The following is a 17823-nucleotide window of genomic DNA, read 5'->3' on the forward strand; positions in this document are numbered from 1 at the left end:
GAGGAGGAGGAGGAGGAGGAGGAGGAGGAGAAGAAGAAGAAGAAGAAGAAGAAGAAGAAGAAGAAGAAAGAAAAAACAAGAAAAACATTGAAAAAAAACTTCAGAACTAAGATTCTATGTGAATTCTGAAAATGCTGGGGAAGTTTGCCTCCTGTCCCTAAGCCAGAGATTAGATTGAGAAATGCATTTTTATTGGTTGTAATTATTTGTTACAATGGAGAGTTCTATTGGGATTGACAGGTATTGGAAAGTTATAGTTAGGTAATAATAAGAAAGGAGCAACTATGAAAATTTTTAAGAGAAAAAATTAAATATTACTTTGGTGGTTATTTGGAGCATGGATTGGTGGGGAGAGAGACTGAGAGGCATGAAGACCAATTAGAGGGCCATTACAAACTATTATGGCAATCCCTCAGAATTTCTCCACATAAAGTATTTACATCTGTTTGTCACCAGCAAAAAGCAGCAGGAAGAGATAAGAAAAAATTCCATTGAAAATTAATACACACTGTATAAATACTTGGAAATCTACTTGCCAATATACACTCATAATTATAAAACATGCTTTAAGAAAAGAAAGAAAAAAGTATTTTTATAAAACCAATGGTTAGCATGATCTCTGATTGGGATAAGGTAGATGCCTTTCCAATAAGAACAGGAGTAAAACAAGAATGCCCACTAACACCATTATTATTCAATGCAGTATTAGAAATGTGTGCTTTAGCAATGATCAGAAAAAGAAATTAAAGGAATAAGCATAAACAAAGAGGAAACAAAATGATCACTTTTTGCAGATGATAATGATGATTTACTTAAATAACCTACAAGAGTCAACTAAAACACTAACTGAAACAATATGAGCAAAGAACAAATATCAGAATGATTCTGCCATGAATCTAAGTCTAGTATCCTTATCCCCGTGGCAGCATGCTTCCTTTGCTTTATTATGTCCATATTTTGTAATATGATGAAGCCTCAGATTCTCATGGTCAGTGTCCTTGGGGGAAAGAAATGGGAGCTGGACTTGTGATTTTATTAATTTAGGACACTCCCCAATGAAAAAATTCCTTTGACCAATGCAGGTCAACTCTTTCTTTGAAATTCCTAGAGTTTCCTATAGCACTGAGAAGTTTGGCTTGACTAAGGTGATACAAAGAGCACACATTAAAGCAGTGATTCCCAAAGTGTGCACTACCACCCCGTGGTGGGTGCTGCAGAAATCCAGAGGAGTGGTGATGGCCACAGGTGCATTTATCTTTCCTATTAATTGCTATTAAAATTTTTTTAAAAATTAATTTCCAGGGAGCTAAGTAATATTTTTTCTGGAAAGGGGGCAGTAGGCCAAAAGAGTTTGGGAACCACTGCGTTAGAGGAAATACCTGGATCCAAGACTTATTGTCTCTTCAGGCTGGTTTTCTATCCATTTCATAATATCATCTCAATTCTTCTTAATGACTTCAAATCATAGAATCAGGTCCTTTCATTTCACAGGTAACAAAACTCAATCCTAAGAAGTAAACAACTTCTTCTTCAAGGTAATACAGGTAGTGACAAGATTTGAAATTGACTTTTTCAATAATTCCATTTTCTTTATCCTATCCTGTCCTGAAATTTTCTTAAAAATTATGTGAAGTCACTGAAAGGAAAAAATGTAGATGATTAATTTAACAATTCTTGCCCTGGTTAAACTTGAATACTTCAAAGAATAATTTTCACATTTTTGAATGATGCTCTTGTACAGGTCTTCAGTAAATGATCATGACTGGTTTCCTTTTACTATCTCTTTTCTCCACCTACCCCCTAGTAAAAGACAATTCAAAATAGTTCATCATCACATTCTTCGGTCATCTTCTAGGCATTTTATCAATCTCCTTGAAACACCACTATTTTACTCCTTCTATTCATCCTTATTTCTCCTAGTTATGATTGCTTCCATATATGCTGACAATCAAGTCAGGACAATGATCCAACCCTCCCTGTTTCAGTTACATTACTCGAGATCATTATCTCCTTCTTTGATAACCATTCCTAAATTAATTTATTTCTCACAACTTGGATTATTTTGTGGGAAGATACAGCCTTGTCACCATACACTCTCCAGAGTGCACTCATCCTAAACCCCAATCCCCATCTTCAACCATGCCACCCAGGGAAAGTTAATCTGCCCAACATTCAAATACACTCAGGGCTATGCTGGCCAGGTAGATGACTGAAGGATGAGTACCAGCCTCACCTCTCTATAACCAGCCAAAGGGAGACCCCTTGCCTTTGACTCTCAGGCAGGGCCAGAGACTCCCCATCTGCCCAAGAATCTCCCACCCCCTACTTCTTCCTCGGGAAATAACAATTAAGTCATCAGTACCATTATTTATTATAAAGGTTGTAACAATCTACCATGTCCTATAACTCCAATCAAAATTCTTGTGATTGATTCCCAGGATAAGCAGAGAAACCCCATTCTCTTCTGGCTACTACTACCAATGGCCTCATCTCCACCATGTCAGTCCATTCTATACTGTGTCTCTAACAAACTCTACCCTTCCTCTCCATTAACCACCATTTCTCAGAAATCTCTTTCTTCCTTTGAGGTTCACTTTGGCCAGATATATTACTCAAGTTATTTCTAGAAGGCTATTCTCTACTGACCCCTGGGTCATTCTCCCTTCTTCCTCGAGGAATCCATTAACTGGTTCACAGTCTCACTCTTCTCCACAACTTTTACTCTCATTCGTGTGCACTTCAATTTCCATTTTGTTTTTCTTTCAGTTCCTTTGCTTCTCAACTCTAATGAGTTGCACCTAACTCCACTATAGCTCTACACAGGTATGGTAATTCAGGAGAATGCTGAATTAGGCCATACCTGATTGATTGTTAAATTTTCAGTGTGAGCATTTGTATCCCCAAAATTGGCAAATGCTACAAAATAGAGCTTAATTTATTATTTTATTGATCATCTAGACTTAAAAAGAAATGGAGAAAATATTAACAATGCAGATTACACTTAAAAGTGCATTTTTGGATAGCCTGTTGTTAAAAATTTTACCACAACACCCCCAACTCTCATCATCACCCACAAGTATCTATCTTCACTACCTATAATGCTGAAAGTCCTCTAACCATAATCTTCTGTCTTTCCAATTCACCTAAAGCTTATCCCTCACAAACCTATTAGCTGCCCTTACTGCAACCTCCAGTCAAGTTCCTACCTTCCTAGGCAGATCCCCAGTTCTGGCTTCATTTTCTTTCCTTCAAAAACTTAAACATAACTATCAGCTCAACCTATTACTGCCCCTGAGGCCCTTTTGTCACAAGTATTTTCAAATTCCAGTCTTATATTACAACTACCATCTGCTTTCTCTGCTCCTAAAAAGTAGCTTGCTAAAAAGAGATGAAAGCAGTCCCACAATTCAGTTGACCTAAGTGTAAATTTACTTCGTGTAATCTCAATTTGGCCCTTCCTCCCTGCTGAATATCAGTCCTTTTGATTATTCTCTCATTAATTTTTCAGTCCATTCTCCTCAACAAATATTCCATCTTCTCTCTCTGATATTTATTCAACTTACATGACCTCTCCTTCCTCCTTTTTGGCAGAGGACCTCATCAAACTCTGTCCTCCAGATCATCTCTTCAGTATTTCTTGTTGTCACTTTCTTTGTTGTATCTCAAAGGAAAAGGTGATCCTTCTCCTTGCAAACACACCAATTCTTTACTTATGCCCCTAATTCCATCTTCTCCTATCTCCTCCGGTATGGTACGTTGCCCCTTTGATCTCGTTATGTCCCTAATTTTCAGGCTTTTCTTCCCTATCATTAAGAAATCTCTCCTGATCAACATCCACCAATAAGATTTCAAGAAAAAAGTTCATTTGATTCTACCATTCTCTCAAGTTAATTCCATGTATCTCATCCCTTTCACAGCTAAACTCCTAGTCACCACTTCTATACTCACTGATTCCACTTGTTCACATCCTACTTATTTCTCAACTCTTTGCAATCTGGCTTCTAATCTCATAATTCAGCTGATGCTGCTATCTTTCAGGCTACCAGTGAGGATTTATATGCTACATATATGATGGTCTTTTCTCAGTCGTGATCCATATTTGACTGCTCTGAAGCATTTGGCAATGTTGATCACTCCCTCCTTCTGGCTCCTCTGTCCTGGTTCTTCTCTTTCCTGTCTAACCTCTTTCTTAGTTCCCATAAATACATTTCATTAATTTTGCTTATGTTGTTCATTTTTCTTTTTTTAATCATCAGCTTTTGTTTTATATCATCTCCATTTACTAATGTATTCCTCCCCTTTCTCTGCCCAGTGAGCCATCCTTAGTAGTAAAGATTTAAAAAGAAAGAGAAAAATGTGAGCTGCTTGAGTCTTTCTTGTATTCTCTCCCAGAAAGAAAACAAGAAACAATAGAACAAAAAAGACTAAATGGGAGTTGATATCTATGATCAGTAAGGAAAGAATTTAAAAGTATTTATAAGCACTTTGTGCCAAGCTCTGGGCATACAAATAGAAAAATTCAAGACAGTGTCTACTTTTAAGGAACCCACACTCTAATAGGGAAATAATGAGAGAACTTCTCTTACTCTCTCATCATAGCTATCTACATGTATATTCCCATTATATACGAATACATATATATTAACATGTTAATATAGCATCTATAGTATATTATAATATAATATTAAATATAATACATACTCATACATGTAATTTATATATTTATGTATATAATAGTGTATAAATATTGTTATGTATAATATACTACTATATATTTATGCATAGTTATACATATATAAATATTTCTATATGATTCATATTCTATATATACACATTATTTATATGTATACATATTATATGAGGCATCTAGGAAGTAGAGTAGAGATAGAAGGTCAGACCTGAAGTCAAGAAGATATTGTTGATCAGTCATTTTCAGTTGTGTCCAACTCTTCATAACCTCATTTAGAGTTTTCTTGGCAAAGATCCCTAAAGTGGTTTTCCACTTCCTTCTCCAGGAGTCAGGAAGATATGAACTAAAGTCTGACCTCATACACTTACTAGCTGTGGTACCCTGGGCAAGTCACTTAACCCTGTTTGGCTCAGTTTTCTCATCTGTAAAATGAGTCAGAGAAGAAAACAGTAAACCACTCCAGTAACTTTGCCAAGAAAATCCCAAATGTTATCAAGAAGAATTGGACACAATTGAAAAATGACAAAACAAAAGCAAAAATATCATTTTTATTTATATATACTTACAGACATATATAAATAATGGGTACATTTAACACGAATGTACATAAAAATAAGTTTTTTTTTAATGACAATTTTATTTATTTATTTATTTTTTAAACCCTTAACTTCTGTGTATTGGCTTCTAGGTGGAAGAGTGGTAAGGGTGGGCAATGGGGGTCAAGTGACTTGCCCAGGATCACACAGCTGGGAAGTGACTGAGGTCGGATTTGAACCTAGGATCTCCTGTCTCTAGGCCTGACTCTCAATCCACTGAGCTACCCAGCTGCCCCCCATAAAAATAAGTTTTAAAAAGTAATAGGGGACATGTCCTAGCACCAGGAGAGATCAGGAAAGGTTTCAAGAAGTAGGAATCATGTGAGCTAAACTTTGAAAGAAATGAGAGACAGAAACAAAGAGGGAGCGCATTCCAAGCATAGGGAAAAGACAGGAGATGGAATGTTTGTCACCCAACTGTGTGTGAGGAACACCAAGACCAGTTTGGCTGGAATGTAGAATGAGTAAAGGGGAGTGACATACAATAAGGTGGTAAAGATCATTTGAAACCAGTTGTGAAGTCCTTTGAATGCTAAATAGAAGAACCTGACAGGTTTTTGCGTTGGGCTGAATTGAATATGATGAAATTCATTAGAGATAAATGTAGTCCTATTCTTGGATTCGAATGACAAGATCTGCAGTTCGTCCAAAAAATATTGGTTGGCTAAATTGCAAGTTTAATATAAACCAACAGGGGATGAAAGTTAAAAAAAAAAAAAAAAAAAAAAAAAGCTGCCTATAAAGACCAGAGCTGGCAAATGGCCTGGTTTTGCAAAAGAACATAGAGGAAGATGACATATGCCAATCCACTTATTTTGTTGAATTTTCCAAATCTTTGTGAGTGGTCTTCCCCTCACTATTAATTGTGTTAGATTGCTCTTTTTCAGTGCTCTTCTGCCTTCTTTTATCCCTAGTCATACTTTTTGTTTAGAGACTTAAGACAAAGGGATACATAAGACAAATGGTTTCTATTGTCTTCATTTACAATATCTTGGGGCCAAGAGGAAGACAAAGGTGTAGCCAATATTCTACACACCTAATTGGTGCCCTCTGGTGGTAGCGATATGTCAAGGGCCATAACTCAAAGCATTCTCTCTGATCAGGGTGGTTTCTGTGAAGGGAATTGATTTGGGCTTCTGGAATTTTCACAACTAAAAGGGATCATAGAAATGTAATGCATCCTTGGTACCCTAGAATCCCAGCTATATTTAGGAGCACAGGTTCTCACGGTCGTTAAGCTCTGTGGTTATTTTATTACTTTATTTTATTTAATTGTATTCAACTTAGATGCATGGTTACAGACCATTACCAGAATACTATACTTGGGCTGTAATTCCAAAAAAGGAATGTAAGATTTACTGTAAGGTCACAGAAGAACTGTGAGGATAATTAAAGTGTTGAAAATCAGATGTGGAATTGAAAGTGCTACTTTACAGCTTTCTCCTCTTCTTAACATCCATGCTGCAACTTGGGATTGAAGGGGTTCTTCTTTTTCCTTTCTTCCAATTATTTCTTCTTTGAAGACCATAAATTCTGCTTTCACAAGTCTTTTTTTCTTTTTTAAACCATTTAGACCAGTGATGGGCAAATTTTTTAAAGAGGAGGCCAAAGGAAAGGAAATGCTCCTCTGTCAGTCTGTTTCTAAGACAACTCTTTCGAAGTTTCACTGTATTGTATCCTACTCATTGTATTCATCAGATTAGAAATAATGTAGCACAGCCAGATAGAACATTTCAGGGGGCCGCATCTGGCCCACTGGCCGTAGTTTGTCCATCACTGATTTAGAACATCCGGTTGTGGTTCCATGCTCTTCTGAGTGTCCAGGGGTCCTCTCTCTTGTCAGATAATGATTCATTTTTCTTTGTCTCACAATATTTATTCATATATGCCTGAACTCTTTTGCCTTATTTTCTTCTTTAACTCACTTCTGATTTGGAAACTTTTGATAGCTATTTCAGTCTCAAAGTGTCTCAGCTTCTGCTTATTCTGGACAATTTATGGTTCCCCAACTCCAGTCTCTGGTCCCTGTAACATTTGGGGGAAAATAATTGGCCCCAGCTGGATGCAGAGCACTTTCCCTCCACATTAATGGAATGTGGTTCACACACACACATACACACACACACACACACACACACACACACACACACACACACACACACACACANAATGTGGTTCACACACACACACACACACACACACACACACACACACACACACACACAAGCTCACGTGCACATTCTTCCCTCTGTTCCTCAGTTTTCTAAGTGCCAGAGTGCTGCTGTTACCGCAATATGAGCACATTTCTGCCATTGGAATTTATATCTCTGCAACCCTGGGAATTGGGGGAGTCGGGAGTTGAGTTCTTTTGCAGGAACAGACACATACCTCGAACCCCCTCCTCCCTTCCATTACCACTGAGGTCTGTGATAGCAAAGAGTGCTACAACTACTCATCATTGTAGAGTTTTTGATTGATATCTTAAGCCTGAGTGATTTTTTGCCATTTTACAAATTGATTTCCTTAGCCCTGAGTGTGTGTATGGGGGAAAGGGTTGGAAGGATGTTTGGTGTCAGGGTGTAGAACTGAGTTCTGTTGCAACCATCGTGATCTGCTTGGGCAGCCTTGCTACTGGGAGGGTGGTAGGTGGTAGTGGTGAAGGGATTCTGAATTAGGGGTTGGGAATTTGCCATCTCTTCTATTAATATTAGAGATTAGGAAGCAGCCTACTCTACAGGTAGAGTTTTTAACTTTCTTTGCATTTTTGGTGTCCTAGGATAAAAACGACAGCTGAAATTGCTTTATCTATGGCACATAATTTATATTTTGGAGATATATGAAAGTCATAAGGATTGGTGACAATGTCTAGTCTTATCTCTCATAGGTCACATAAGCCAGAAATTATCCCAATACCCATTTGATATGAGGTCATGAATGCAATCAAGCTCATGTGCTAAATTACAATCTATTAATGGTCAATAGTAATTAGCCATACCCTTATATGATTCCTAGGGCACTACTTTTCCTAATTTATAAGGTTTTAGGGCTGAAATGATTCTATTGACAATGTCTTGATAAATAACAAGGATTAAGGACTATGAAAGCACACTAAACTCCACCCCATCTCCTACCGCTTTAGGTTATATATTACATAATATTATTAGGATTTTAGGATAAAGCCCTTCCTCCAACTTGAATAAAAAACACTTATCTGTCCTTTAATATCAATTCCAAATGCCTTGCACCAAATAAAAGGTCATTCAACTAGAGCTCATGGACCAATCAGACCTGCCACTTGTTTCTGTGCAATCTACCAGCTAAAAATGATTTTGACATCTTTACTGATTATTGAAAAACTATTAAAAGCAGAATAATAGTTTGTGACACATGAAAAAATTGTATGAAATTCAAATTTTGGCTTCCATAAGTAAAATTTTATTGGGACATGGCACGGTCATTCACTTAGGCATTGTCTATGGCTGCTTTCTCACTACAATGGCAAAGCTAAAGAATCGTAATAGAGAATAGATAATACTCTTATTCCTTCCTACTGCTCAGTACATTACAAATTACAGTGACATCATTATAACGATAACATTTTGTTTACTAGATATGTCACCATGCAACAGCATTTAATTTATTTTTATTGGCAAGGCATAGCCACCATTTCAAAACTAGAAAAGAAAAGGGAAAATTAATATGATTTTTTTGAGCTCAGGGCTGAAATTGAGATTTTTCTGAATGAGAACCATGATAATCAAACATCAAATGGCTTTGGAAATCAGCCTTTGCTTCAGGTTTGATGTTTCTTAATGAATTCAACTTAAAATTACTAGGCAAAACAGCACTTATCTGTAAGACTTATACCAAAGTTAAATCAATTCAATGAATACTAACATTTAGATCAAGGCAAGCTGCTTTCTATTCTTCCAGTGATGTTGAGTTAAAGGAAGAAGCAGTATCTTCATTCCTAAACAAAGTTGTAGCAGATATATTTTTCTGAGCTCAAACTATAGTTCCAGCTATGCTTTTTGGACTTCAATGGAGGTACAAAAGAAATGTCCATATTTAAAATCCATTTAACTGTGTAATTGGGGGGAGCTTCTACCTAACTTTCCACAGGATGTGATTAGTGTGCCATATAACGACAGCTAAAAACAAATATGACAAGAATCCAATCAAATTCTACAAATGCTTTGAGCAATGAATATGTTCAATTAAAATCATATGCTCATGAACTGATATCAATATTTGACAGCACTTCTCTGTATGAAAAGACATTTTCAAATATGAAATATAGGAGTGTAGCTAAGTGGTACAGTAGATAGAGCACTGGGCCTGGAGACTTGCATTCAAATCTGAATTCAGATATTTACTAGCTGTGTGACCCTACACAAGTCACAACTTCTGTTTGCCTCAGTTTCCTTATCTGAAATATGGGGATAATAATAGCACCTACCTTAAAAGGTTGTTGTGAGGATCAAACGAGATACCAATTACAAATTCCAAATGCATTGCATTAAATCAGAGGTCAACCATATTCCTTAGCACAATATCTGGCACATAGTGCTATATAAATGCCAACTACTGTTATTGCATAAAATCGCATAATGGATCAGCATTTATCTTTAACAGATAAATATTTGCAATTGATTTTGATGATAGAGAATGCTAACTTTGAGACCCAGTTAAATGAGCTATTCTCTCCCTTCAAAAAGAATTCCACCCTTCTAAATAATAGATGTCTATTACTTTAAAAATTGTGCTCAATTATTACATTTTGAATTTATTTTCAAGTAACTTTTATTTATTTCATCAATAAAAATGTTGTGAAAATCAGTTTTCTCTTTTGTTATACCTATATAATAATGTAGATTTTACCTCTTGGCCAACAAAGTCTGAAATATTTACTATGTGATCATTTACCAAAAAAGTTTGCTGACATGTAATACCACGTTCCTTTCCCCCCACAATCAAAGGTATAACTGCTTTCTTTGAAAAAATTCATTAAAAGTTCATGAAGTAATACTATTTCTTGAGGACACAATTAATGATAAGTTCAGAGACCCCTTGATAGATTCACTTAAGAGGAGTCTCCTCCATCATAAGGTCTTCATTGGAGAAGGAAGAAGATTTTGATAACTTCATGTAATGGTCAGAACTCTTAGGTTCACCTTGGACCAGGCTGAAAGGAGAATCCTTGGAGGAAGTGGTCAACAGAAGAATTCATGGAAATGGTTCTCTAAAGTGCACTAACATTTTAAATAATTACTGTTATTCTGAGACTAATCTCTGAACCTTTATTCAGTCTTTACTAGAGAATTGTGCTTGTGGTTTAAGAATATTTTAAATTAAAACTCCAAAATAGCTTCTTAAGAGAGAAGTTTTCAAAAACAATATGAATTTTATCTTAGCTGAAGATGCTTAGAATTAATTTTATTTTCACTAATAGAATGGATTCCACTAGGCTCATGCCCCAAATTCAGAGTACAGAATTTTCTTTCAGTGGTCTTACCTGCAGCAACTATGATAATATCAGCCAATTGTGTGTGAATCTTCAGTTGCTCTTCTGGAGTATACCTATGAGTTATTGTCACTGTTGCATCACCTGAAATGAATGTATAACTCCCATTAATATTGACCAAATTGTGATCATTTTGTTATATACACAACACTACAAGCAGGGAAACTATTTCCTTTTAAGACATTCATTTGAAAAGATCAGTCAGTCCTTTTTTAGGATGCTAAAAAACTGTTTCTTTCATGAAGTCCATCCTCATATGATATGATGTCAAATTATCAGGCCATAATAATAGAATATAATTTCTTGAAGATATTACTAAGTTAGGAAGAAATGCTTGTGGAAACTGTATCTGTCATCCTAGGACCAGCCTAACTACGTTTAGACAAGTTTATTACCAAACAAGTTCCATAGTGATAAATATTTTGGCTAAAACAACTTCTGATGAGTATCTACCAAGCCAGAAAGGACCTGTAAAGGAATCTTCAGGGTGGCAAAAAACGCCTCCCTCTTAAAGTACAGAAAAGAATGAAGCAAGATAGTTACTAGTTAGTATTGCCTCTCCTACATGGGGAATGGCATCTTAATATATTTAAAAGTTCCTTTAAATGTCCAAATGTTCAAGGTATCCATAGCTAAAATCTGTTGTGTTTTTTTTACAGCTTTCATTACTTCCTCAATCAGGGCATCATCCCAAATAACAGAGAAGGGGAGGGAAAGCAATTCAGTTAATCAACCAACACACCCAGATTTTCTCACCTTTTTTAAAAACAATTTTTAATTTTTCCCCAATTACATGTAAAAACAAACTTTAACATTCTTTTTTTAAAATTCTGAGTTCCAAATTCTCTTCTTCCCTTCCTTTCTCTATCTCCTCCCCACTGTCTTAGATGATAAGCACTGTGATATAGATTTTACATGTGCAATCATATAAAACATTTTTCCATAATACTAATTGTACGTAAGAGATCTCAAATGAAAAAATTAAGAAAGAAGGTGAAATATAGTATGTTCTGGTCTGCATTTAGATTGCCATCATTTCTTTCTCTGGAGGCAGATGGTATTTTTCATTCTGAGGTTTTGCGGGTTTTTTGAATCACCATTTTGCTGAGAATAAGTCATTCACAGTTGTTCACTGAACTATATTGCTGTTACTATGTACAATATTCTGGTTCTGTTCACTTCTCTTTGTATCATTTTCATGTAAGTCTTTCCAGGTTTTTCGGAAGTCTTCTTGCTCATCATTTCTTATAGTCCAATAGTATTCTATTACAATCAAATGTCACATCTTGGTCAGTCATTCCCCAATTTAGGCACAACCTTCTCAGCTTCTAGTTCTTTGCCACTACAAAATGAGCTACTATAAATATTTTTGTACAATAGGTCCTTTTCCCTATTTATCTCTTTGGAATACAGACCTAGTAGTAATATTGCTGGATCAAAGGATATTGCTGGATGTAGAATTTTAAAGCTCTTTGTCACCTACCTTTTCAAAGAAAGCAGAAAGGTATTTTTTATCATCTCTATAATAAAGTATAAGCTTTATTCTACACAAGAAGGCAAATAACCACAGAATCTAACTCCTTTACATTTATCCTTTTTTTGTAAAATAAACCCTTACTTCCATCTTGGAATTCATACTAAGTATTGGTTCCAAGGCAGAAGGCAATGTGAGACAATTGGGGTTAAATAATGTGTCCAATGTCACACAACTAGGATGTTTCTGAGTCCAGATTTGAACCCAGGATTTCTTATCTCCTGGGAATTTTTTCACTTAGCCAACTAGCTTCTCCTATATGTTTTTACTTTATTCCTGGAGGCTCCTTGGATAATGATGGGCTTGTATCTTTATCCATTACAAAGCCACTCATCAACAACTTTGGAATTCACCTCAAGGACACATCTAAATATGTTGTTTATTGGCTTTAGGCTAAATTGGTAACTTCAGTTCTCTCTGCTATCCCTGAGGTTTAATCAGATCCATGAGGCTGAAGCAGATCACAATGGATGCCAATTATATTGAACCTGGTTTAAAAATGAAGAAAAAAAGGCTCATGGGTCCAAGTTTTGAACCTCTGTACTAATGGAAGTAAAATCTATGAATGTTTTCTAGGCAATTTATAATAATAAAATATTTGTTATTTCAATATATTTTGGAAATCAAAATTGGCTTTTGTTCATTTTTTATATAGTTCTGAAGAGGTGAAATAAACTGATCTCTAAGCTTTCATTCAACATAAAATTTCTGATTCGAGGTCTTAATTTTGTAGTAACACCTTTATATTTAGAATCTACTCTTTTAATCATAACTGAAATCAGGGGAAGCTACATGGTTCAATGAATAGAGAGCCAAGCCCAGAGATGGGAAGTCCTGGGTTCAAAAGTAGCCTCAGACACTTCCTAGCTATATGACCCTGGCAAGTCACTAAAACTGAATTGTCTAGCACTTACCATCTCCTGCCTTGGAACTAATACTTAAAAGTTAAGGATTTTTTTAAAATCATAAGTGGAAGGATTGCTGACCATACAATTAGAAGAACCAGGTTCCTCTCTAAATCTGTTTCCTCATTTATTAAATGAGGATAAAAAGTACACTATTTACTTTAATTGAGTTGTTTTAAGAAGAGCTGAATAATTATTATTACAGTGCATATCCTCTCTCATGAGCAACAGTAGCTGTACATATGGAGAAAGAAAGGAAGGAAAGGGCATAAGAGCCCCACTCTATAGGAAACACATTTAAAGAATAAAGAAAAAAACAAAGTTAAAATGAGGAGCTGGAACAAAAATGTGTTATTCTTAAGGAAATTTTAAAAAAGGAAATATAAACATGTTTTCTGATAAGGCAAAAATGCCAAAATTGACATTGCCAAGAGAGACAAAGAGTAATAGATCTTTTATTTGTTTCAGTTGGGTGAGCTGGTAAATAATGATAGTGATAGAGATGCCCCCAACAAAAAAAGATTAAAAAATAGCATTAATGAAATGTTAAAAAATGCAGAAAAGAGCAGAAAAACAATTCAAAGATAAGATTTAATACATATTTTAAAAACTTTATGCTAGGGGGCAGCTGGGTAGCTCAGTGGATTGAGAGCTAGGCCTAGAGACGGGAGGTCCAAGGTTCAAATCTGGCCTCAGACACTTCTCAGCTGTGTGACCCTGGGCAAGTCACTTGACCCCCATTGCCTACCCTTACCGCTCTTCTGCCTTGGAGTCAGTACAAACAACAACAACAACAAAAAAAAAACTTTATGCTATGGAAGTTCACAGTTCCACATAAAATGCTCTTTGATTATTCTTTATATATCAAAATGTGCATAAGAAAAAAAATAAGAAAAACAAACCAAAAAATTAAAACATTTGAGGTTAAAAAGTATAATAGGATACTTAGCCAATCATGAAATACTTGGTTATTTCTCAGGAAGCTGCCCTGAAAAAAATATCTAGATGAAAATGGAGATACAGAGCTTTCTCAAGTTTCCCAAGTGTACGTGGAGCTATTATGGTTTTTTCAGAATTTTTTTTTGAAATATGACCCCCGCCTTGTGGAGTATAGAAGTGGGGTGTCTAGGCAAATAGAAATTATTTGACACAAGCATATACCAAGTCAGTAGCAAAATGCCTCAATGCAAATTTTATGAAAGTATCGCCTAGCCCTTAATTCATTTTAACACTGAAGTAAATGAAAATAGAGATGCAGAGCTTTCTCAAATGAGATATTTGTAAAGTTCTCAGCCCAAGTTCTTAGCACATTTAGAAATATTTGTCTCCTTATTTAGGAAAATATATCACATATATAAAGAAGAGCTACAAAGCTTCATATGTAAAGAAGAACCACAAATTTAGGATCCTATGATTATGCCCTAGTTATGTCCTACACTTTGCTTAGAATCAGGAAGACCTGAGTTTAAACTCTACCTCTCATTTTTAGTAGCTGGAAGGCTTGAAGCCTTTCTCCTTCCAAGAAGCACACTTGAAGAGATAATTGTCTACCCTTTTAAATTTACTCTAAGGAAAAGTCCATTCATTATTTCCTTTGGGAGAAAGTTTCACCATCAATTGGAGTTCAATATGAATGCATCTTTCTAAGCTAACCAATAGCTTGTCTCACTAAAATGAGATACTGTGAATAAAAGATAAACACAAAATACAATGATTATGCTACATTCACAAACAAAATATATATATATATGTGTGTGTATGTGTGTGTATATATATATATACACACACATAGATACATATATACACACACTCAGTCCTCATCATTCTTGTGTTCAACTTTCACCACTCTTACATGATTTGGCATTGGCAGCTCTTCACATTTGAGGCTATGTACAGTGGAGAAAAAAATGAGAGGCACAATGTGTACACGTTTGTGGAGGGGTTGGTTCTTATTCTCCCTACCTCTGAAAGAGCTCTGAGGACATTCTTTGCATATTTTTCATTGTTTGCCTTTAAAGCTCAAGTTTTAGGTTGCAATTATGTCCCTAAAGTTTAGTGCAAGTCCCTTTGGTCTCAAAGCTCCTAAGCTCAAGTATGTAAAGTTAATGATGCTATTTACTGAGAAAATGAAGGTGTTAGCTAAACTTTGTGCCAGAATGTTCTCAGGGTCTGTCCCATAAGTTTGGTGTTAATGTATCAACAATTCATTATATAGTTCAAAATCCTTATACCACCATTTGACGGTCAAAGATAAATTTTGGGTTAAAAAAACGCTTTAGTTTTAAGAATTGCATTTGTTATAAAGTGTTAATGGTGCTGTAGATTTCATGTGTTATGAAAAGTGAATATTATCTGAAATCAATATTTTTCAATTGAGATGTCAGCACAAAAGGTCACAGAATTCTAGGGAATTACTAGTGATGAAAGATGTTCTGCATGTTACCAATTGTATTTGTATACCACCTTTTGTGAGATTATGAGTAATCATGAAACATCATGATTACTCAGTTAGGAAAAGTTGCTGAAACCTAACCCTCTATTTCTTATAGATTCAATAAATCAACATCTGTGTTCATTTACTTTAGTGCCACTTTCTTAGAATGTTACCTCTGCAAAAATTGTACATATAAACTCTTTTCATAGTTTTCCTATGAATATCAATTATAATCACATCATTAATCCTTATGGAGAGGGGTAGAATAGCTTAGAGAATTTGGAGTAGGACTTGTAGTAAAGAAAACCCAGTTTCATATCCTACCCTAGGCATTTACCAGCTATGAGAACCTGGGAACATCAGTTAACTTCTTTGTGCTTTAGATTCCTCACATGTAAGATAAGAGGATTGGACTCAGTGGGCTCTAAGAGACTTTAGCTTCAAGGTCTAATTCTAGTATGCTATGATTATGGAAAATAAAAGGTAGCACATCCTAGGGATAGAATAGATAGAAATGAGTCAAAAAATATAAGGTTCTTTTCAAATGATAAGATATTTTATTGCTTTATGATATATGCAATCTGTTTCAGTCAATAATGACTGATTATATATAGATATATCAATTATTATTGGTAGACTCTTTGTAGCTGACAGTTTCCTAAATAGTTTTTTATTTTGGAATTAAGAAATGATGATACTTAGCCAAAGACTGGAAGGGCTACCTAGTTATCATTTGGAAAGAAAAAATGTAATCATTTGTTCACTATATGAAGACAAGAGCCAGGAGACAGTGCACTCCCTGAAACGGATGTGTACCTAGAGGCACAGTTACCCCAACCAAGCCAAAGCAGAACGTGCAGGTGTATGGAAAATGTGAAATACTTCTCCACTGACATCTGTGTTACTGTTACAATTATTAATAAAGGACAAGGTGGTGCATTCACTAGACATTTATTTGTGGGGATGGAGAACTTCTGCCATTGAATGATCATATGCAGAGTCCACTCTCCTTTCCTTCCCTATGCTTTTAAAATATTCTCATCTAGATCTGTGGTCTGCATATAATTACTGCTCAGGCAGAGCTAAAATTTCCAAATGTGATCAGGTTTTCAGCAGCTCTCAGCAATTTATTATGTAAATTGGGCATGTCACCACCTTCCTAGGAAATCTGTCAGAGGTGAAACACCTGGGTTTGCCTCATTTGTAAAACACTGGTTTTGTTTCTAGCAACAGAAATTAAATCGTGCTTCCTCTATAAACCTCTTTAGTACATAAAAGCATTTCTCACCACCATCCCCACCCCCCCACCCCCGGCAATAGAATCATAGTGGCCTGTTTATGCTGCTACAGTAAAGACAGGTTCGATTTTCACTGACTAAGAGTTATAAAAAATGGTAATTATTTCCTTTGTTTGCTAAGTCATGACCACAGATCTAGATGAGAATATTTTAAAAGCATAGGGCAGGAAGGAAGAGAGGGAAGGAAGGGAAAAAGAAAAGAAAGGAAGGAAGGAAGGAAGGAAGGAAGGAAGGAAGGAAGGAAGGAAGGAAGGAAGGAAGGAAGGAAGGAAGGAAGGAAGGAAGGGAAGGAGGGCACCAGGGATGGAGAACTATCCAAGCACGGTTTGGGATGCCTTAGGAAGAAGACTGCATCACTAGAGGTCTTTAGACAATCACCAGATGCCTGAGACTATTATAATGGGCTGAAATAAAGGGCCTCTGAGGTTACATTTAACTGAGATTCTGTGAATCTCATCTCTTAACAAGCTCATTAGTTATGAGACCATAAGCAGATCATTTACCTTAAGCCCCAATTTTCTCATTTGCAAAATGGGGATAATAGCATCTGTGGTACCTACCTTACACAATTGTTGTTAGTATTAAATGTAGTTAAAAATGAGATAGATAGATAGATAGATAGATAGACAGATAGACAGATATAGATGGATAGACAGACATTTTAAAGTAACCTATAAATGTCAGCCATGATAATCGTATCATTATTAACTTGAGAAAATAAAATCTGAGTGTGAGAAAATTGATTTTGAGATTTCTGTGCTCCTGGATAAATGACTCATTCCACAAACTACTTCCATACCCCTCTGGGCTTTAGTTCATATTCCCCCCCTCCCTGCCTAGAA

General features: G+C 35.7%; 1 protein-coding gene across 1 annotated transcript in view; it reads right to left on the reverse strand.

The window, feature by feature from the left end:
* Window positions 1-17823, reverse strand: part of MTHFD2L (methylenetetrahydrofolate dehydrogenase (NADP+ dependent) 2 like) — a 119393-nt gene that overhangs the window by 81618 nt on the left and 19952 nt on the right. The window contains exon 5 of the mRNA XM_044680601.1: window positions 10802-10894. Coding sequence (XP_044536536.1) covers window positions 10802-10894 — 93 coding nt within the window. The remainder of the gene's footprint in view (window positions 1-10801; window positions 10895-17823) is intronic.

The sequence above is a fragment of the Gracilinanus agilis genome, chromosome 6, assembly GCF_016433145.1.
Source record: "Gracilinanus agilis isolate LMUSP501 chromosome 6, AgileGrace, whole genome shotgun sequence".
NCBI classification, from domain to species: Eukaryota; Metazoa; Chordata; class Mammalia; order Didelphimorphia; family Didelphidae; genus Gracilinanus; species Gracilinanus agilis.